Below are 23,150 nucleotides of genomic sequence, written 5' to 3'. Positions count from 1 at the left end.
TAAAAAATTAGCTGTAATTATACGGCTGGTTGCCAGTAACTTACTGTAGAAGATAAAGACTGAAAATGTTTCATGTTTTTTTAACTTTGAAAAAAAACATAGATGTAAAATCTACAGTAAGTTACTGGCAACCAGCTGCCAGTAATATCCATTAATACTGTAATTTCTACAGAATTGTTTTACAGTGTAATATAGCTTTTGAATGAATAAATAATGCCCATAAATAAGAATGTTATGGGTAAAGTACATTTAAATAAATAACTTTTTTTGTCATGCATTAGTGTACTTTAATGAAATATACTGAAATGTTTAAAATATATACTATTATTATTACTCTTGATAACCATGTCAGCCGAACTCTGTAACTTGAAATTACATTGAGGTAAATGCACATTCAAATGTTCTTTAGCATCCTAAAACACTTTGAAGGTAAAATTGAAGTTAATTTCAGAACATTTTCTTCACTTTTAAAACACAATTTAATGACCCCATCTTTTCCAAGTGAATTTACTCGGATCTTGAGATTACCGAGCACCATGTTTTGATAAATACAAATATTATGTCCAGATTAACAATTGTTTTTTTAAAGTATTTTACAAGGGAACATTTAAAAACATACAAAACCTACATTAATATGTTTCTGGCTGTTTACAGTGTATCACACATAGCATGCAATATACTATTAGTATTTCTTTATCAATGTTATCAACATTGACTGCATTACTGTAGACTGTACTGGTGTTTGAAAAGAAGCAATGATGTACAGTGATGAAAAATGAAATATCCTCTGGTTATATTTCCTCTGCCAATTCACAATGGCATCCCTGTGCAAGTCTGTGTGTGTTTATAGTTTTTTGACCATATGGCAACAGTGTGTCACTATTAAAATAGATAATGATAAGAATTGAGTCTTTTTGTGTAGACAGTGTGACAGTAATCTAACAAAGATGGACATTTCAAAGAAATGCATGTCTGGTCTCTTAAGACACCTCAGTAACACTGAAAAATAACACTAGAGGGCAGTGTGTTTTTGCTTTGTCCCTATCTGAGTCATGACATCACACATTATTACTAAAGTTAAAAAAAATCACGTTGGTGGTAAAGGCAGTGAATGGGGCCATTGTATACAATTGATATATATATATATATATATATATATATATATATATATATATATATATATATATATATATATATATATTATTTCAAACTATTTCAAATGATTATTTCATACTTATTTTAAATAAAATGTTTTTTTTATATTTCCATGTAAAATTTTGTTGGGTCTTGAGATTCCTAGCTAACTCTTGTCTAGGTCAGTGGTTCTCAATTCCAGTCCTCGGGACCCCCCTCCAGAATGTTTTAGATGTCTCCTTATATGAAACACCTGATTTCACTCATCAGGCTCCTTAATTAACACACTAACAAGCTGAGGAACTGAATCAGGTGTTTCATATAAGGAGACATCTAAAACATTCTGGAGGGGGGTCCCGAGGACGGGAATTGAGAACCACTGGTCTAGGTGACCTGTCCTGTCAAACGTTTGGGAACACCTGCAGTAAAAAATGAATCCACCTAGGCCTCTTCTGTCAACACATTCTGCACCCAATGTAGATGCAGTAGTGGTGGTATAATCAATTTAGGAATGAAGAAACATTGTAAATACAAAAATAAAATAAGCATTAACATTTTTTCATGTAGAGGACATGCTTGACTTTATATTGCGTTCTGCAGTAGTTTACCACATTGGCAAACACGAAAATGTTTCTTCTTAGTGTATGTGTCGTCCTCTCTACTTGTGTGTATTTGTGTCTTTTCTCTCTTTTTCTCTTCTTCTCCCTCTCTTTTGCATGTTGTGTTTTAGCCAGATGCTGGGTGACAGACAATCAGCAGCAGGGGTCTGAGCATTACAGTGCCCTGTCTGGCTTCTCCTGCAAATGACTGGCAGTTTGAGAGGGGCACCTTGGAGACACGGGTCAAAGGGCAAATTGTCCCAGTGTTGAAATTTTGACTAAAAGAGGAATACGTGTTTACAAAAGCATTAAAAATTTTTATGCCTGCCTGCGCATTCAGTCTTAATAAATAATGGTAAATGGACTTAGGTCGCTTTCCTCGTAGGGAGTTTGAACCCAAGGATCGGGAAAAAAGGGCACTTCTCTTAGGCCTATAATTATATTTTTTGAACAAAAATGTAAATATATTGACATAACTTTCTTTTTATTTTAATTCCCTCACACACGCAACTGTTTTATACTCTCTACAAAATACAAAATAACCAGTTCACACAAAGGGTTTATCACAAGAACAGGAAAAACAATGTGCATGTTTCTGTGCTACTAGTTTCAAATATATTTAGAATAAACGACTGTGCCAAGGAGAGGGTGGACAGCTTCACTTATAATTTATTTATTTTGCACAAGGCAGTAAATCTTTTTAATACTTTTGGTGTTGAAAGAACACATCTTTACACTAAGCAGTGTTGCTGGCTGCTATGTTAATTTCACAGGAAAAACACACTATACAATGATTGACAAAATACAGACTATAAATAAGAGAACAGCTATGATAAGTGTTTCATTTTAGAGCATTCTGTTCTCATTTATGACAGATGGGAGAATGGGTGGTGAGACCTGGCTGAGGTTGCCATGGTGATCTATGCATCGAGCAAGCGATTGATAAATGCATTCATGTCAGAACAATATAGCCACTCTCATTCCATCATGCTTTGGTCTGCTCTCCCTCAGCTACATTTCAAACCGGGTCACCAACTGTGAACACTTTGCCACACTGCAGAACCTTACATATGGCCTCCACGCAGGAATCATTTACCCCTGTGATGAGCTACTGCATTCAAAACCCCAATTTATGGATTGACTGACTGTTTGTCTAAACTCTAAAACATTTCATTCTGTTTAATGGAATGAAAAAAAACAGTATGACAGAAATCATAATGATAATATTCATATTAAAATGATCACAGAAAACCTTTATGCATTTTGGCCGTTCATCACAAAAACAACTCTTCATCCTTAATAGGACACTTGCTCATTACATTAAGTTGTTTATTAGATTCTACTGTCTTTATTTGTTTTTTCTTTATTTCTGCCTATCCAGTAAAATCTTCACTGTAATAAAATTCTGTAGAAATTGCAGCTGGGTTGCCGGTAACTTACCGTAGATTTAAATTTATGTTATTTACTGGCAACATTTTCTTCAAAGTTAAATGAACATTAAAAATTTACAAGTCTTTGTCTTTACAGAGTAAAACTAAAAAAGCAGCATCAAGCAAAACATTCTGGGAAACAAAATATAAGCAAAAAACAGAAAAAGGTTGATGATGATTTCTGGTTCCCAGAATTCTTTGCATGAGGCTGTTGTTGTATGGTTTTATTCTGTAAAGATAGGGACTTGTTAATGTTTAAAATTTATTTAACTTTGAACAGACTCTTGCCAGTAAATAACATAGATTTTGATCTGCGGTAAGTTGCCGGCAAGCCAGCTGCAATATCATTATAATTTCTACGGAATTTTTTACAGTGTTTCTACTCGTGCTATCCATTCTTTTGTATGCCATAATCCTTTCAGTGGAGTTAATGCTCTGTGTAAATGTTCTGTGATTTTACATTGTCAATATAATTACAGCATTTTAAGTCATTTCAAGGGAATAATGGGGAGAGGAAAGAGAGATCTGCAGACAGCAAAATGGTAAAAATGAAAGAAGTGTGCTTTCTAGAAACAAGAGAAAATGGTAGGCTGAAAGCAAGGCTTCGGTTCTTTAGGGCAGTGGTTCTCAAATTTTTTCAGCGTGCGGCCATCTTTGTGTAAGGTGCATTCCTTCGTGCCCCCCCCAAGAAAATTTATGACAAAAACAGTTCTAAAACTTCACATTTTAATTAAACAAAACCTTAACCTATTTTTAGTTTTAATTTCACAGAATTCATGATAAATTAATGTATTTTATAAAAATGTCACAAAACTGGGGCCCCCCTGGCACCATCTCGCGGCCCCCCTGGGGGCCCCGGACCCCAGTTTGAGAACCACTGCTTTAGGGAGCCTTTGATACAACCCCTATTATAAATAACTAAACATATTCTGGTGCACTGAAGTTGTTTTTGTTGTTTATGCGTGGTTACACTACTTTTAGTTGTGTTAATTACAACAGCTCTTCCACCGTTAGTGCCGTATAAAACATAAAAAAACATCCGACTGCTAGTCTCAGAGGACAGCATACAGAACATTCCAAATTACAAACACACATTAATATGAAGAACTCTTATTGGAAGACTATAGTTAGCATTTTACTAAATCACTTTGCATACATAATAAGTAACGGAAATAGAAAATGATACTGGATAAGTGGAGTTTATTTAAAGGTGCAGTGTGTAAATTTTAGAAGGATCTTTAGACAGCAATGCAATAAAATATAACTATATTATCAGTGGTGTATAAAGACCTTATTTCATTAACTGTATTGTTTTTATTGCCTTAGAATGAGCCGTTTTTGTCTACAAACACTGCGGGTCCCTCTACATGTAAGCCGACATTTTGCACCGTCATGTTTCTACAGTAGCCCTAAATGGACAAACTGCTCTACAGAGCACGTTTGTCACTACGTTGTCTCAGATGATGACATGTCTGTTCTGTGATGGCTATCATAGCTTCTCTATGTGCTTCAAAAGGGAGGGGTGCAATTTGCATCCTCACCACTAGATGCAGCTAAAATCTACACACTGCACCTTTAAGATAGTAAACTTCTCTTACTTTCCTGTAAATTGTGTTGAAGATATCTAGGGTAAATAAATGTTAACCTGACACAGTCCTATCAGCTATGTAGGTGTGTTTTTTCTGGGCACATGGCCCCTTGATGTGTTTTTTCACAGACATTGAAAAAGAGACACTCTGCTTTGAGTCTTAATCGCCAAATAATGCAGGACTTGATGTTTGATGACATGTATAGCTTTAATCTTTATTTTGTTTACTTCATTCCGAGTCACTTTCACATCCTGGATGTATACTTTGGATGCATATCTAGACCTCCTTTCTACTATTGTCTGAAATTAACACGTATTTTTATCAGAAATAATTATTTAAAAATAATCATATCTAGTGGAGTGGGACCGTTTTGATTGATGTCGATCAGAGCAAAAGGAGGCGGATCTTTTCGAAAGGTCAAGTGTATTGGTTCTTGGTATTGAAGAGGGGTTGCTTTGTCCAGACAACTCTGGGTCGGATCTGCACCGGATCTGAACTGGAGCTGCTGAATTAGGCGCAGATCTGGTCCGCAGTCATCTGCTGTCTGGGTTTGTGCCATGTCCTTTGTCTTGCTGTGTTTTAAGGTGGAGCATGGTGTCTGGCTGGCACCACTTCTAGTTTGCAACATGGTTGGAATCCTGACTCATGCTCCATGTGTCATGGCAATGTTTTGTTATAGTATAGTCCCTGCTGAAAAAAACAATAAAACCATTACAGAAAATTCTAATGGCTTCCATTAAAATGCCAATAGGAACCATTAGCTTTTACCATTAAAACCACTACACTGTAGTGTGTTTTGGGCCATATTCCATTAGAACCAATACATATTCCATTAGAACCAATACATAGAACCAATAGAACCAATACATACCATTAGAGACCAACAAAAACCAATACACTGTAGTGTGTTTTGGGCCATATTCTCTAGTGTAAATACAGTAGAATTAGTCTAGTTTGTATGATAACAAAATGCTTAATACTTAAACTCCATCATGTCTGATGTGGAATTAACAGTTGGGGGATTTTTCCTTTCCACTTCCTGAAAGTAATGTATCGATGTTCCTTTATTCCTCATGCCGTTCACATCACCATTTGAAATAAACATGTTCGCTCCCTGCATTTGAATCTTACATGTAATTAAAATGGCAGAGCACCATGCGAAGTCCACTTTGCTGTCCACTTACGGTCCAATTGAACAAAACTGCTGTGTCCTCTGTGGCTTTAAAAACAAATTTACCCTGTCATGAGTATTAATTTGTTTTTTTCAGCCATGTTGACTGGTTAGGCCGAGGTTTATTTCTGTTTTTTTATGCTTTATGTAAAATTGGCCTGATCAAGTACTTAACAAATATTTACACAGTGCATTATTAAGTAGCTTATCCCATGACATCTTTAGACGGATTGCTCTGGAGTTACGTGAAACGTGCAAGCATTCAACTTCTCAACAAGCCACACAATTTAGGATTTTTATATGAAAATGTGCTGCAGGACGAATGATGTGTTGAATTGATTACTTTTGAAAAATGAGACAATTTGCTCTTTTATAGAAATCTATTGTGGCAGCTAGTAATGTAAATTGGATGTTTAATTTGCACAATGCCATGAACGTTTTCAAGTGCACTTTTATAGACAACTGGATGCAGCTGGAGGCTATTATAGCGTTTGCCTCAAGGACCTAAACACTTTAGAAAATTTTGGAACAATTGTGTCATTGACTTGAACAATTTACTCCAGATAATTACTGATCTGCATAATAGATTTTATTTCACCAATAAAAATGATCTAACCACCAAAAATCATTCATATTTCTACAAATGTTTAAAACATAATAAGTACTTTGTTGTTTCAAAAAAGAAAAAAGCTCTGAAAATTAACCTATTTTTATCATTTCCACACAGTACATTTAACAAATGATATATACACTTATAAAGTATGATTGGGTCATTTTGAGTAGAATATTGATAAAATAACATGTCACTACAACCAAAACAAACAAACAATATACAACAGTGTAAATAAAACTGATAAACAGCCAAATGCAACCTTATTAAATAGACATGTCCAGTGCATTTTAGGAACACCAGCATTATAATGTTAAGTAATTTTACTTTGTTTTGTACCTTCTAATAGGTTTTCAAATTGTGATTGCCAACACAAAAAGCAAGCCTATAAAATATACACTTTTAAATCAGATGTAGAATTTACACTTTCAATTCATGCTTACCTTGTAAGATAAGCCTACTTATAAAATGTAAATGAGAAAACTGTAATTCAGCACAAAATCATTTGTTTAATGTACAAAAAGATGGAAATTAATTTAAGTAGCTGTATATAAAGACACATAAGTCAAAATGGCATCCTTGTTGTTCTCTAGTAAGGTGAAATTTTTCCCAGTTGCTGTTCCCTGTCTCTTGTACAGTAACGAAACAAACAGAATATTTACACTAAAGAAAAAAAGTGCTTTGGACTATTTATGTGTTTGTTAAAGTATTAACCAAGTTTAAGGTCTTAACAGTTAATACTTGAATTAACACTTAGCATTGGGGGTTGTTTACATCCTTGTTCCTTATGCAGCCTGTGAATTCCCCTATTGTCTTTTGTTCCCTAGGTCTAATTCCACAAATGTTACTAAAAGTTAAGCAGTAACTCTATTCACCAAACTCGCACTGTGGAAAAAATAATGTGTCTCCCTGATGCTCATGACATATGAATTCTAACACAACTGAGAATAAAATAATGAACGATTAATGTTATTCAAAACATTTTGTCTTTATATGATGTCAATTTTAAGATCATAGAATTGATACATAATATAGTGTCTGTTGTGTATATTTAATTGTATTGTATAACTGTATTTAGCCTACTGTGAGCATGTAATTGTCATTTGGTTAGCACACTACTGTTACAGTGTAACTAGGATGATTTGCTGGATGTGGTGTTATAAATACATACTGTGTTTTAAATACATACTGATTTTGCTTTTTAATGATGATAATAGTGAATAGAGAGCTATACCCAGGTGTACCGAAACAGTAATTGTTGTGATTCAATAAAAGTCCTAATCGCCAGGGGATGCAGATGTTTTGATTTTGTTTTATTTTATTTACTTCATTACAAATTTCACATCCTAGATTTATACTTTGGATGCATATTTCAGACCTTCTGTCTACTTTTGTCTAAAATTAAAGTTTTTTTGTTGTTGCTATAATTATTTAAAAATAATCATATCTAGTGGAGTGGGACCGCTTCGATTGGTGTCGATCATAACAAAAGGGGGCAGATCTTTGCGAAACATCAATTGTATTGCTCTTTTGTGTTGAAGGGGGGTCACTTTGTCCACTGACCACTCTCGTCATATTCATATTAGCACAATCCTGTAAAACTCATGAAAAAAAAAACATTACAGTGTTAATAGCATTTTTACATTTTAAAATAAAATGTTTCTTCTTCAGATATTAAATGAAGACTTTCATACACACATAGTTATAAATATTGTAATACTGACCTGGGCTGGGTTTCCCGATAACGATTGAACTTAGCACTTAAGAGCGCTTTCTACGAGCTACTTAACGAACACTCGTTGGTCCTTTACGTGCGTTTCCCAAAGATGAACGTTAAACGATCATTCGCAGCTGGGTTTTAAGTGCTACTTACGAGTCGCTATCCATTTGTCAAGTGCTGAAATGTCACCAATAGAATGACTCGAATTTGTAGCAGAAGTTTGTTTAGGCTAATGATCTTCAGCCGATGTGCACTAATATTTTTAATAATATATTTTTCATTATTGCTCGATGACTTTTTAAATGTTTTAATAATTTATTAAATATTCTTTTCCGTATTTAGTTAGGACTCGCCCCACTGCGAAATGCCTTCTGCGTTTCTATTATAGTTTATATTATTATTATTATTATTTGTTGTTTATTATCTATGTTTATTTATTATTATGGATTATTGCATTGTACCGTAAATATTTATTTGGTTTCTTTAATTAGATGCCATTTCCCTTCAAAACAATGTTTAGATGAATTATAGCAGCAATCGGTATGAACCATTCATCAATTTGCTATACCAACTTTTACCAAAATACAAAAAACTTTTACCAACTTGTACAAAATACGTTTTCCTTCTTTATTAATTTATGTTTAGTCATTTAAATTTGATTTCTCATTTGAATTTTAAATATATCATATTATATATTTAATATAAAATAAACAAAGAAGAACCCAATAAATAAATAAACATTTAAAACATTACATTATTGTCATTGCAGGAGTGCAATTTGCTGGTTGTCCTGCAGGTGACCATGTAACTTTGTTGTCTTACGATGCACTTATGAATGAACGATTACTCCAGAGCACTCGTAGATCTACGATGATTTTCAAGTGCAACTTAAGTTACGAAGCTTTTGGGAAACAGCCCGTAATTCTAAGATGATTCGTACGATCGTTTTTACGATCTACTTAGCCTTACGATGCTTTTGGGAAACCCGGCCCGATAACAATTGAACTTAGCACTTAAGAGCGCTTTCTACGAGCTACTTAACGAACATTCGTTGTTCATTTACGTGCGTTTCCCAAAGATGCACGTGAAACGATCGCTCGCAGCTGGGTTTTAAGTGCTACTTACGAGTCGCTATCCATTTGTCAAGTGCTGAAATGTCACCAATAGAATGACTCGAATTTGTAGCAGAAGCTTGTTTAGCAGGGACGTCGTTAGGCCTATTTTAGGGGGGCTGAAGCTACCCCAAAATGTTCCTAAGCCCCCCCTTAATGATTATAAGAACAACAATAAAATTTGATTTATCAAAAACCGTATCCTCATTAATATTTAGACTCAACAAATGTTATATATCCAGCTACAAAAAAAAACATCTGACAAGTCGGACAGAATACGCTAGATGTCGAACGTCAAGTGACCAAACCGGAAAACGGCGATCGCTTCCGATTGCCTGTTATTACAAATTGTGCTCCATACTCCAATCCAGTAGGTGGCGGAAAATGCACCTTTAGTTGGTTTGCCAACCGCCATTAAACACCAGAAGAAGAAGAAGCTTGTTATTACACAATACACACACACACACACAAAATGATACTGATACACATGCTAGTACGCACGCTAATGGTGAAATAAAGATTGGTAAGTGTCGTGATACGGAGGAGTGAAATTGTAAGTTGTTTTTAATTACCTGCTGGCTGCTTACCTTTAGCTACGTTTTCTTGAGGTAAAGGAATGGGAATATTTTGGTTTGCTATGTCATGAAAAACTTTAGTCTTGCACAAGCAAAATACAAGAAATTGTTAACTTAGCAATCTAATCACAACTCTTTATTCTTTGCCAACAATATAGGCCTAATAATCTTTAAAATAAAATATCTCTAAAAGAGGCATATTCAACAGTATCAATCCCCATAGAATGTTGTTGTCACTGAAAACTAAATGTCATCATAGGGTCCCTGTTAATGCAATACTGTTGTATCCTTCAATTCATTGAGCAGATGAGATGGATATTAGAAAATATTTTAGGAGAGAGAAAGAGAAGCAGCTGCAGGAGATTGGCAGGCCAGTTGATTCTGAGGGAGCCGGACCCGGTGTGATTGAGGTCAGTAATAGTCTATAGGTCTAAGGATAGTTTTTCTTTTCTTTTCTTTTCTTGAATTTCTTATAACAATAAGCATTTGTTGGCAGGTCTAGGCACTATGCATAGCATACACTACATTTTTTTATTATATTTAATATGCTAGCTATATTCTAACTAGGCCTGAGACTATTTTAATCATATAATGTGATAAATTAAATATTAAATACGTAGATGTTACCTAAAAATAGGCTAAAGATGAGTACATGCCCACACTCTCCACAGATACACATGTGAAACAAAAATGAAAGCAGTCATACAGTACATATTATACAGTAATCATTACTCCAAATCTTTTATTCCTTCCGCCATCAGGTTATTGTATTTATACAGTAGCCACTTTAAAAAGGATCCGTATCAATAGCTTACCTGGTAAAGTAGAGAGGGAGACCAAACTGATCCAGGGAGAGAGGAGCAAACAGACCTAGACCTAGATGTGAGTGCAAAAATTTTGCAAACACAAGTCGTCCCCTTGGAATTATAAGGTTCTATCTAACATTTTTGTCAAAATTGAGTTATTCACATATTCTTACTCTGTGACAACTTATTTACATTATGTGATGTTTTATTTTAAGTTTTGTACATTTTGGGACGTTTTATTAAAAAAACAAAAAGGTTCTATCTACAAAATCGAACTCTTAGTTGGCTCTATAAGGTTCTATCTGCGTGAGCTAATCAGCACTTCGAATGCACAGAAGGGGACCAATCAACTTTATGGAGTGGTTTCTCAGACAGGGATTAGCTTAAGCCAGAACTAGAACTTAGTTTCATTAGAAAATATTTAACAAACATGCCTTACTAAAAGTATTACTTTTGTGCATTTTGAGGCTAAACAAAGAGCACTGATGTATTTTAAGATATGTCAGTGCAAGTTGTTTTCAGTTTTGACAGCTCTTACATTTATTTTAGTCTAGGACTAGTCTAATCCCTGTCCGTGAAACTGTCCCTATATGTGGTGTTGCCGGCTTTGTCATTGACGACAGGAAAAATCACAGACACACAATATCTGTGAGGATTATGGCACGCAACTCAAAGTTTTTAAGAAACCTTAAGATCGACAGCCCGAATTTTAGGCAAGTTCACCCTACTGTAAAATCTAGCTTAAGCTGGTGAGATGGTTTTAGCTGGTCTCCCAGCTTGGTTTTTGCTGGTATTGCTGGTATAGCAAGCGGGTCTAGCTGTGTTTTGGTCACTTTTCAAGCTGGTCCAGCTGTGTTTTGGTCACTTTCCAAGCTGGTCTAGCTGTGTTTTGGTCACTTTTTAAGCTGGTCTAGCTGTGTTTTGGTCACTTTTTAAGCTGGTCTAGCTGTGTTTTGGTCACTTTTTAAGCTGGTCTAGCTGTGTTTTGGTCACTTTTTAAGCTGGTCTAGCTGTGTTTTGGTCACTTTCCAAGCTGGTCCAGCTGTGTTTTGGTCACTTTTTAACCTGGTCTAGCTGTGTTTTGGTCACTTTTTAAGCTGGTCTAGCTGTGTTTTGGTCACTTTTTAACCTGGTCTAGCTGTGTTTTGGTCACTTTTTAAGCTGGTCTAGTTGTGTTTTGGTCACTTTTTAAGCTGGTCTAGCTGTGTTTTTGTCACTTTTTAAGCTGGTCTAGCTGTGTTTTGGTCACTTTTTAAGCTGGTCTAGCTGTGTTTTGGTCACTTTTTAAGCTGGTCTAGCTGTGTTTTGGTCACTTTTTAAGCTGGTCTAGCTGTGTTTTGGTCCCTTTTAAGTTTGTCTAGCTGGACTTATCTGGTCATGTTGGAAGACCAGCTGACCCACCAGCTTGACCAACTTTGCCAGGCTGGTTGGACCAGCTTACACCAGCTACTGCCACCTTAAACCAGCTTAAACCAGCTACCAGCTTATGCTGGTCTTTGCTGGATTTTTCAGTAGGGGCAGTCTTTTTTTTTAGGTCTTGCTGAGGAGATTGTTTTCATAGTTAGACACCACACTAGCCAGCAGTGCTAGCTTCTTAGTTCCTGATATTAAGAGGCAAGCACTAAGATAAAAAAAACAGAAAAAACGAACTAACCTATCCTACCCCCCAAAAAAGTGTGTTTACAGTAAGTTATGATTGTTATGTCAAAATGTAAACATGTGAAAGATTGTTAAAGCAATTACCCCAGTATTAAAATGATTTCAGAATGATTGTAGCCTGTAGCTGCTCAATCCTACTGAAAAATCCAGCAAAGACCGGCGTGAGCTGGTGGCTGGTTTTGGCTGGTTTAAGGTGGCAGTGGCTAAGTCCAGCTGGACCAGCTTAAGGGGTGACCAAAACACAGCTGGACCAGCTTGCTACACCAGCAAACCTGCTAAAACCAAGCTGGGAGACCTGCTAAAACCAAGTTTTGAGACCAGCTCAGACCAGCTCACCAGCTTGTGCTGGTCTTGGCTGGATTTTTCAGTATGGAATGGTATAACATGCTAAAACAAAATTGTCTATTTTGCAATGAACCTGACATATACAGGAGGATGGTAGAGAAACTGAGGCAGAAGAGGGAAGAAGCAATGTTGTAAAAGAGCAATGTAAAATCAGACTTTTAGAGATAAAAGTGCTAAAAATAAAAATATTAAATGTCATAGAAAAGATTTAAAATGTTACTTTCTAACACATGTTAAAAAATTGTTACAACATTAATTTTATATTTAATGTTTAAATAATGTTTTGGCAGATAGAGCCTTATAATTCTTAGCGAAAAGTGTTGTTTTAGAATTAGAAGGTTCTATCTGCACTTGACCCCTTCCAAAAATCCACATTTAGAAATTTGAGAGGATTTTGATATTGTATATTTAGAATGCATTTAGGGTCCCTGTTATTTTCATGTTTGAAAGAAACTTCTTCCCCATGTAAGTTTTCCTATATGTAATGCAAAAACTTTGAAGCTCAATATCTCAAAACTGCTCAGAACGCAGATAGAACCTTATAATTCCAAGGGGACGAAGTTACAAATACTCTGTGGGCTGAGCCCCCCTGTCTTCCAATCCTAGTGACGTCCCTGTTGTTTAGGCTAATGATCTTCAGCCGATGTGCACTAATATTTTTAATAATATATTTTCATTATTGTTCAATTACTTTTTAAATGTTTTAATAATTTATTAAAAATTCTTTTCCGTATTTAGTTAGCACTTGTCCCAATGCGAAATGCCTTCTGCGTTTCTACACTCTTAAAACTAATGTGTTAAATTAACACATCTTGTGTCTAGTTAAGGACAACACACCTAGTGTGTTGTCCTTAATTTAACACATCTCTGTGTTATTTTTAGAACAACACACTTTGTGTTGTTTTAACACATCTTGTGTTGTCCCTTTTATTTATATGAACTCTAAATCAGCACAAAATGACACATAATGTGTTAAAATTAACACATAATGTGTTAAATAGTTTAACACAAAGCAATGTGTTAAAATTAACACACCCTGGATATTTATTTGGTTTCTTTAATTAGATGCCATTTCCCTTCAAAACAATGTTTAGATGAATTATAGCAGCAATCGGTATGAACCATTTATCAATTTGCTATACCAACTTTTACCAAAATACAGAAAACTTTTACCAACTTTTCCTTCTTTATTAATTTATGTTTAGTCATTTAAATTTGATTTCTCATTTGAATTTTAAATATATTATATTATATATTTAATATAAAATAAACAAAGAAGAACCCAATAAATAAATAAACATTTAAAACATTAAATTATCATCATTGCAGGAGTGCAATTTGCTGGTTGTCCTGTAGGTGACCTTGTAAGGGGCCAGTCACACCAAAAGCGCTTTAAACGCTTAAAAAAGAGCAGTGCGACGCGGCTTTTCATATTGCTAAGCAACCACTGAGTCAGCTGTCTTGTCAATCAAATAGTGAAGCGTGAGCGCTCTTTTGCTGTTAACTGTCATTTTAGCAGAAACTTTAAAAAGAGGGCGCTTGCTCTGACCTTGTTTGAGGGTGAGAGGTGCACAAACACGCAGGAGAGAGTGAGCGAGTGGAGTCTGGTTCTTCAAAGCAACTGTAGAATTCCCACTTCCCACTTCCCTCACCACAACGTAAGGCCCGCCTCTCCCCTCATTCGATTGGACAATAGAAAGACGCGAATGACGTCGGGCGCTTCTTCGCTCTCAGCGCTCCTTCAAACACGCGTGCGCAGCAGGTGGCAAAAAACCGCAAGGCGCTCGGCGCGCATAAACAGCGCGCAAACGCGCCCTGCCCATAGAATATCATTCAAAAAAGGTGCCTGCAACTGCTATAAACGCTTTTGGTGTGACTGACCCCCAACTCTGTTGTCTTACGATGCACTTATGAATGAACGATTACTCCAGAGCACTCGTAGATCTACGATGATTTTCAAGTGCAACTTAAGTTACGAAGCTGGGAAACAGCCGTAAGATTCGTACGATCGTTTTTACGATCTACTTAGCCTTACGATGCTTTTGGGAAACCCGGCCCAGTTTGATATTCAAGTAATATTGGATATAATAGTAAAACTTTACAATAAGTTTGTATTTGTTAACATTAGATTAGCCAACTGAACTAACAATGAACAACAGAGTGCGGCAGGAATAACATCGCCTAGTTCCCTGACAAAAAGCCCATTTTGGATCACAACCAAGCTTCCAGCAGCTCTTTCCAATTTTATTAAACAAATTTAAAAACGTGTTCCCTCATCAGAAAATACTCTGTGGATGAATATTTATTGGGAATTGTGCATGTCGCATTGGTATTGAGATCTTCATGCGTAAAGACGATAAAAGTCCCAATGAAATCAAAACTGACAATTCTTATTTTTTTTTATGTAATGTTTTTTTTTTACAAATTCATGTGCCCTCATAAACCTCAATCAAAATAAAAAAAATTACTTCTGCCTTCTTGTGAACATTCTCTGATGCTTGGGCGTTACCCCAACCCCTCCGACTGTAGTCTGTAGTCCCATGTAGCATCTTGTGAGCAACTGTCCTTTAAAAGACACTTTAAAGCTTTTTAAAGTTTTCAAGCTTTTGCAGCTTTTAATAACCTTAGTTTAGTTTTTAAATTAAAACGTTGTAACTGTTAACATTAGTCAATTCACAGTGAACATAAACAATTTAATTGGCATTAACTAACATTAACAAGGATTATATGCTAAAAAAACATGTAGTAATGCCTCTAATGTTGACAAACTCAACCTTATTGTAAAGTGTTATTGATATAATTTTACATATAGTTTAGTAACACAATTCACTGCCTTTACTGCCAACAGGATTCGCTACAAATACTAATAATTCAATTTGTACTAAAACCAGAATATTTCTTAAGCACCAAAACATCAGACATAATAAGCATGATAGTTATGTGATACTCACTGAAGGTTGACAGTAGGTGATGGTTGTGCATGGAAATGCAGACAGACAGATGGAAATTATAAACTGAAGAAGGGATAACACCACCAACACACCACTAATCCCAAGACGGTACGGCTGAATGACATTGGGTTTCAGTAATAAACAGTGATAAATCAAATAAATTGATATAAGTAAAGCAGTATGTCTTCTAAACTTCTAATCTTCAAATAAAAGTTGTCAGATGCATACCGGGGATGGAACATTTGGATATCGTGGACAATCAGAAAACCTTGGGAAACTGAAAACATCTAACATCAGTAAAAAGATGGCCATTCCCGCAGTTACTGCGCTGATCACATTCATTCCAAGAGAACCTTTCACCTATTAAGAAAAACAGTTGTTTAAGCATATGTACACGGCGGGTGACATTTATATCAGAATGCACTCTTAAAAAAAAGTTTTTTTCACAGTAATACTATAAAATAACAATTTTAGGTATCCTCCAAGAACCATTCAGCAAGGTTCTTAAAATAGGTTCTTAAAAGAACCATAATCCTTTGTAATATCTAAATAATTTTTTTTCACCACAAAGAACCTTTGTGAAACACATATATATCAGCATTGTTTTGTCTCAAGATGTACACAGTATTGTTTGTTTTGTATGGTTTGTTTGTAAAAACTACCTAAATATCCTCTTATAACTAAGGCCTAATCCCGGATTAATCCTTCATATAGCATAACAGCCTGATTTATAGACTCATAATGAGTGTATTTACTATGTATTAATTCAAGTATTTTATATAAAAAATATATACAAAGAGCCAGAAGTTATAAAGATGTATTACCAGACAGGAAATTTGTTTATTTGCTGCAGCAATGGTTAAAGAACCCGCTACAATAAACTGTAAAAGAAGGAAAAACTATTATTTGTGGCTTTATTGTTATAAATTTAATTAAGTTTTCGAGGCAAAAAAAGACTTACAATAAGGGGTCCCCAGTACACAATCAGGATGGAGACACCAACTGTAGGGCATGCATCAAATAGCATTACAATGCCTAGTAGCACAATCACTATGCCAGTCATTATCTGAACAGTCTGTGGAAAGAAATAAAGAAATAAAGTTTATATATTTGAAAATCTGAAATGTAGAAAGTTTACTTTTAAAGTGTTATTACCCCAAGCCCCACTAAATGTGTTTTGGGGAAAAATTCCAGATGAGGAAAAGTCCGAAATGTGGTCATGTTATTATTTACGATTCCTACTCCAGCCCTTTGTTGTGGAAGCTCTTGATTGACGGTTAGGCCATTCACATCAACTGAAGTTATCGTGGACATCCTTAAGAATTAAAAATGTTATATTGACCAAAGAAATCAGCTTTTCATGAATTAAAAAGCTTAGTGTTCTTCTGTCAAAATATATGTTCTTAAAATAAGCTTTTAAAAGGCCACAAAATTAAACAGCATCAGCACAAAATAGTAAATGATCATTGTACCAGCCCTTACCTGTTTCTGATTAAAAAAATAAATAAAATCATACAAGCTGTAGTGTTGCATTTCTAGAATAAATGAAGAACAAAAAATACCATTGGCATTTTATCATGATTTTTTTTTTACCTTTGAAGAAATCTAGCCAGTTCTTGCCACTGTTGCAGTATGCTTCTGTGTGTGTAAGTAATGTACCCCTGGCAGACTAAACCAATTTTGCAAATAAATGAATTATTATAATATAGTTCTTCCTGGTTTGTCAAAAACTAATGTAATGATTTACTTTGAAATACAAAGTACACACGCATCAGCAATTTCCTATGATGTTAAAGCTTTACTTTCAATACTTTTTTGTGCCAATTTGTGTACTTTAATTCCTTGTAATCATGAGTTATGTTGTAATGGTCAGCCCTATTTACTGAGTTACAATGTGATGTCACTTTCCACACTTAAACAGGTATCATTCATTTGTGCTTGGTTTGATGAAACCATGAATTTATTTAAATTTACATTAAGTATATTTATTTAGATATTTAAAATGACTTTATTTAACCAATTATTAGACTTATTTTCCATAATCATTCCACCCTGAAGCATACATGTCAACCCTCCCACTTTTCCTAGAATTCTCCCATATTTTACCATTCTATCTCAATATCATCCTGTTTAAATATTTTCCTGTATTTCTCCTGTATTTTTAATATTTCTATAAAAAAATCCCACTGGGCATATTTGATAGATTTCGGGTACATTCAAGCAGTCGGCATTATTAGCTGTAACATCTCACTCAAAAACACCCACCAATAAAACAACAACAAGAAGAACAGCATCCCGAGAAAGAGTGAGCCGCATGCAAAGTTACTTAAAATACAGGGCCCGACACGCGCACTGAGCGGACACGTCTGCCCACTCCTTGCGTACACAAAATCGTACATTTGGATGGTTAGCAGAGTATTCTTTGTAACTTTGCATGTTGGGAAACAAATACACTCCTTATAAGGTATTAAGGATCGCAAATACTGCAGGACAAGACAATTGTGGTTGCATTAGACAATAAGCCTTGACTAAATTCCCCAAACCAACCAAAAGAAATGCATATGTTGTCTAGGAAATATCCAAAAACTGGTTATATGTTTCCAATGAGAACAAGATACAAGAACTACACCAGGCTTAGCTAAAAAAAAGTAGCCTTCTGTAATGTTATCAACTCATCATTATATTTTATAATAAATCCCTCCTAAAACGTGCTAGATTACGCTTGTCAACACTGCATCCATGCCTCTTTTTGCCTCCAACTAAGCCTGGTGCCATCCGCAATGTTTACAAACTTTTAAGGGGTCTATACAATGGAGGAGTCATAAAGATTGGACCTAGCCTACTAAAGCAGTTTAAACACACATCACAGGGCTCAACATCAATGCTTGTCCGCTTATCAGGGACAAGTGGATTTTTTAAAAGGCCAAGTGAATTTTACTTCCCCGACCGGACAAGTAGCCTAGCCTGATTAACACGCCAATAACAATCATCAAAACGCCATAATGATTCTGCGTCCTTTAGTCTCAATGGCGACCAAAAGCGCATATTGCAATTACGCTAACAAGGCTGCGCTGTCTCTCGAGGAGAAATCGAAACAAATGAGAGCGCAGACACAAAGTGAGCATTTTTTTTAAAAATTACAACTAACGTTAAGCTGTGGCGCTATGCTTATCAAACAACCAAACATTTCCGCACTCACTATCGACAAACCAATCAAATACGTTTTAAATATATATCGTTTTTTAAATCAGACCAAACACATTTTTATTTTTATTCAGGAGATATATATACAAAACAATAACTTGATCAAAATCAAAAGGCGGAAATGTTCGGTGGCAACCAAACGGAAGGCGGAAATGCCCAGTTAGTCATTTGTTTCCTGCATTGTACATTCAGAATGAGTCCTCCTTCTCAGTGAGAGTTCCGATATTGGACTTTACTGTATTTTGGAAGGGATCATGGCATCCTTTGAACCTATTGAGGCTGTTTCCCAGACAGGGATTGGACTAGTCCTAGACTAAAATAAATGTAAGAGCTGTCCAAACTGAAAACAACTTGCACTGACATGTTAAAATACATAAGTGCCCTTTGTTTTGCTTCAAAATGGTGACCTTTATACATTATCTGCTTCTCTTTCATGTCTGGAGTTCACTCCTGGCAGAATTAAATCCATTCTATACCCCAAAACGAGTTATATACAGTACCTTCTAGTCATGTGACCAGGACCTTAATTTTTCAGGCCTTTCATCCTCCTCCTCATGAGTCGGAGGATCAACAAGATTATTCTTATTATGCCCTGTTAGGGCATTAGAAGAATACGTGATAAGATCTGATCAACTTTTGGTTTGTTTTGGAACCATAAATATCAGTCAATTGTGGAAGCTTTGTTGCTAGCTTATAAGAGTCAGGGCACATTCTACTATAGGGTATGGCATCTTCCACCCCGCATACTTTTATGAACTACTAGTTTGAACCACTCACCATTACCTGGTAATCAGGTTCTTATGTCCTGATCTGTGCATGACACTTTTCACAACAGGACAGACACAAATCCTTATAATAAACATTCGTTCCCCAAAGTGTCATTTCCTACCCGTTCTCACCAAGATGCGCACAAACGACACGCAGTGTGATTATCGTGCAATAGATACGCCAAATTCCGATTTTGTGTGCATGATACGCCAGTCCTTCCCATTCACTTATATGGCGAATCGTTTCGTGACGTTTTATTTGTTGTTTTCTCATTTGTTTTCTGTTTTTTAAACCATTTTCGCTTGGGTTTAGGGTTAGATTTCACATTTGTTTAAGCAGGTTATTTAATATACAGGTTTCTCTATGTTTTTATCTATATTTAAACCATGGTCGCTTGGAGTTGGGGTTAGAGTTGGGGTTTGGGTTAGGATGTCATTTTTATATAATAAAAAGTTGTTCTAACCCTAAACCCAAGCGAAAATGGCAAAAAAAACAGAAAACAAACGAGAAAACAACAAACAAAACGTCACGAAACGACCCGCCACACAAGTGAATGGGAAGGACTGGCGTATCATATGCACGCAAAATCGGAATTTGGCGTATCTATTGCACGATAATCACACTGCGTGTCATTTGTACGTTTTTTGGTAAGAATGGGTTGGTCATTTCATAACTCAGCGTGTTCCTTACAATGTAATGTAAAGGTGTATTGTACTTTGGTGCCATGTTCTTTGTACATGTTAACTTTTGCACTTGCCAGAACCCTCCCTGACTGACCATCAGGGCTTCTTACTGGCAACCTTATGGTTAGTGATAATATCCATTCTGAGGTCAGATTTACAGATATATATTCGGTAACACCTTATTTCGATAGTCCACCCTAGACACTCCACCAACCACAAGCAACTTTGCAACTACCTATCAACTACCAATCTTTAGAGAATTAGTAGACTGTCTGCTTAATATCTACTAACACTTTATTGCGATGATATCTCAACAGACATTCAACTGTCTATAAGTATCTTTGCAGGTGCATGTCAACTTATTCCACTAACCCAAACCTCTTCCCTAATCCCAACCCTTACAGTCTACTAATACTCTAATGACAGTTTGTTGACCTATAGTTGCAAATTATCGAAAGTTAGTTGACATGTAGTTGCAAAGTCACAGTTAGTAGAATGTCCAAAGTGGACCATCAAAACAAAGTGTAACCATATATTCAATAATATACATACAATTCTTTATGTTTTTATACAAATGTTTAAAACATAATAAGCATGTTGTTGTTTTCAAATAAAAATAAAAATAGCACTGAAAATAAAGTATTTTTAAAGTTTATTTTTTTGCACACAGTAAATTTTACAAATCAAATATACACTTATAAAGTATAAGTGAGTAATTTTAAATAGAATATAAACAAAGAGTATAGAAGCCCAAGAGGCGAAACTCAATAGAACGCTCCATAGCAACAGTTGCCCCATGACGTGACGGCGCGGCCGCCATTATGGAGTGAAAACTGAAGGAAAACGCCGAAAAATAATGAGAGTCAATGGCACTGAACCAACTCAACGTAACAAAAACTTGGCATAACTTATTTTTTTCTGGTCGTCATATCTAAATACGAAAACAACGTGGTTATGCATGGCCTAATTATCCTTAGGAAAATAGTATTTTGGGACAAAATATTACTATAAAAGTACGATAAGACCACCACAGAAACACCACAGCGGCTCCAGGATACTATAGAGGTATTACAGAACATAACATACTTCTGTGATGTTCTAATACCTCTAAAATATTTTAAAGCTGCTATAGTATTTCTATATCGTACTTCTATAGCATGTCCCAAATTACTATAGTATTCCTATAAGATTACTATACTATTTTGTCCAAAAATACTATAAGATTCTTTTTCGTAAGGGTATGTCCCCCACCGAATCGGCTTCATTAGCCTACCACTTACGGTTTGCAAAGATACAATTATAAAATTACTGCAAACCTTTAATCTATCAATATTTATGTTATATTATGCAAATTCATGAAATAATATATAGGCAGACACACAGTAATAAGATATTTATTCAAATGTTGATTTTGAAATGAGTGAACATCACCATATATGATTTGGAAAAATAAATAAATAAAATTATAAATGAACATTTCTTAAGAGTTCATCTTTTACATAGAATATCACAAAAATATTAACAAGTTTCTGGTGGACTGATATTTTTTGCAATTTATTGCAGAACACTGCTTGCGTTTTAACCACTTGCTCATCTTCACAGTTGTGAGGCGCGCTAACGATTTCAGCAGCTACAGTCCATAATGGCGGCCGTGGCTCCGCAGCGCCATCTACAGACTGTTACCCATAACACAACAGAGTTTTGCCTCTTGGGCTTCTATACTCCTTGATATAAATCAAACAACATGTCACTACACAAAAATGAACAATAACAACAGTGTACATAAAACTCTTATTACATGTTATATGACCAATGCATTCTGGGAACATCAGCGTTATAATGTTAAATAGATTTTACTAGGTTGTATACTGTACTGAGAGAGAGAGAGAGAGAGAGAGAGAGAGAGAGAGAGAGAGAGAGAGAGAGAGAGAGAGAGAGAGAGAGAGAGAGTTTCCCAGACAGGGCTTATCTTAGTCCCAGACTAAAGTGCATGTTTGAGGTGCCTTTATTTGAAAATGTCTTCCACTGACATTTCTTCACATCAGTTCTATAATTTTTTTTCTCAACATGCACACATTATTGTTTTTGTATTTTTTTTTTGTAACAACTACTTAAATATCCTAATATAACTAAGGCCTAGTCCTGAATTAATTTAAACCCTGTCTGGGAAAATGCCTCTAAATTATGTAGATTATATGATCATAGAATTGATACATAATATAGTGTCTGTTGTGTATATGTAATTGCATTGTGTAACTGTATTTATTGTATTGTGAGCATGTAATTGTCTTTTGGTTGTTCATAATGATTCTCATTGTTTTGGCCAATCGTATTGGTTCTTGGTGTTGGAAGGGGGTCGCTTTGTCTACTGACCACTCTAGACGTCATCACATTCATATTAACATAATCCTGTAAACCCCATGAGAAAACATTAAAGTGTTAATAGCATTTTCAAAATTTACATAACAATGTTTCTTTTTCACATACTATTGAATTCAGACATTTAATAGTCTAGGTTTATAACAGGTTTAAAGAGATTTAGATGGGGCTTTGTCTCTTATGCAGGCAGGTATTGTAAATGGCCATGGATGGTTTACCTCTGCGACACTGGGAATGGTGACAGGAACCGGCTCAGAGAAGGACTGTTCATTTGGAGTTAAAGTAACAACTGCCTGCTTATGAAAAACAACACACAAAGGTTTGTTTTATACATCATACACTCTAAAAATATTGAGTTGTTTTAATTGGGTCAAATATGGAAAAACAGTTTCAATCCAAATGCTGGGTTGTCTCA

At 35.4% G+C, this 23,150-nt stretch overlaps 1 protein-coding gene across 1 annotated transcript; it reads right to left on the bottom strand.

Moving 5' to 3' along the window:
* Positions 1–7,331: 7,331 nt before the first annotated feature.
* Positions 7,332–17,364, bottom strand: LOC129450929 (membrane-spanning 4-domains subfamily A member 4A). The gene is made up of 8 exons (XM_073870967.1): positions 17,295–17,364; positions 16,857–17,016; positions 16,663–16,776; positions 16,526–16,582; positions 15,930–16,061; positions 15,702–15,815; positions 15,219–15,315; positions 7,332–8,134 (listed from the first exon to the last, which is right to left on the bottom strand). Exons 2-7 carry the CDS (start codon positions 17,013–17,015, stop codon positions 15,256–15,258), a joined length of 636 nt encoding a protein of 211 aa, XP_073727068.1. The 5' UTR covers position 17,016; positions 17,295–17,364; the 3' UTR covers positions 7,332–8,134; positions 15,219–15,255.
* Positions 17,365–23,150: the final 5,786 nt, after the last annotated feature.

This window comes from Misgurnus anguillicaudatus, chromosome 8 (assembly GCF_027580225.2).
Source record: "Misgurnus anguillicaudatus chromosome 8, ASM2758022v2, whole genome shotgun sequence".
NCBI classification, from domain to species: Eukaryota; Metazoa; Chordata; class Actinopteri; order Cypriniformes; family Cobitidae; genus Misgurnus; species Misgurnus anguillicaudatus.
The sequence above is the reverse complement of the archived record's forward strand: the minus strand, read 5'-3'. Positions and strand labels throughout refer to the sequence as shown.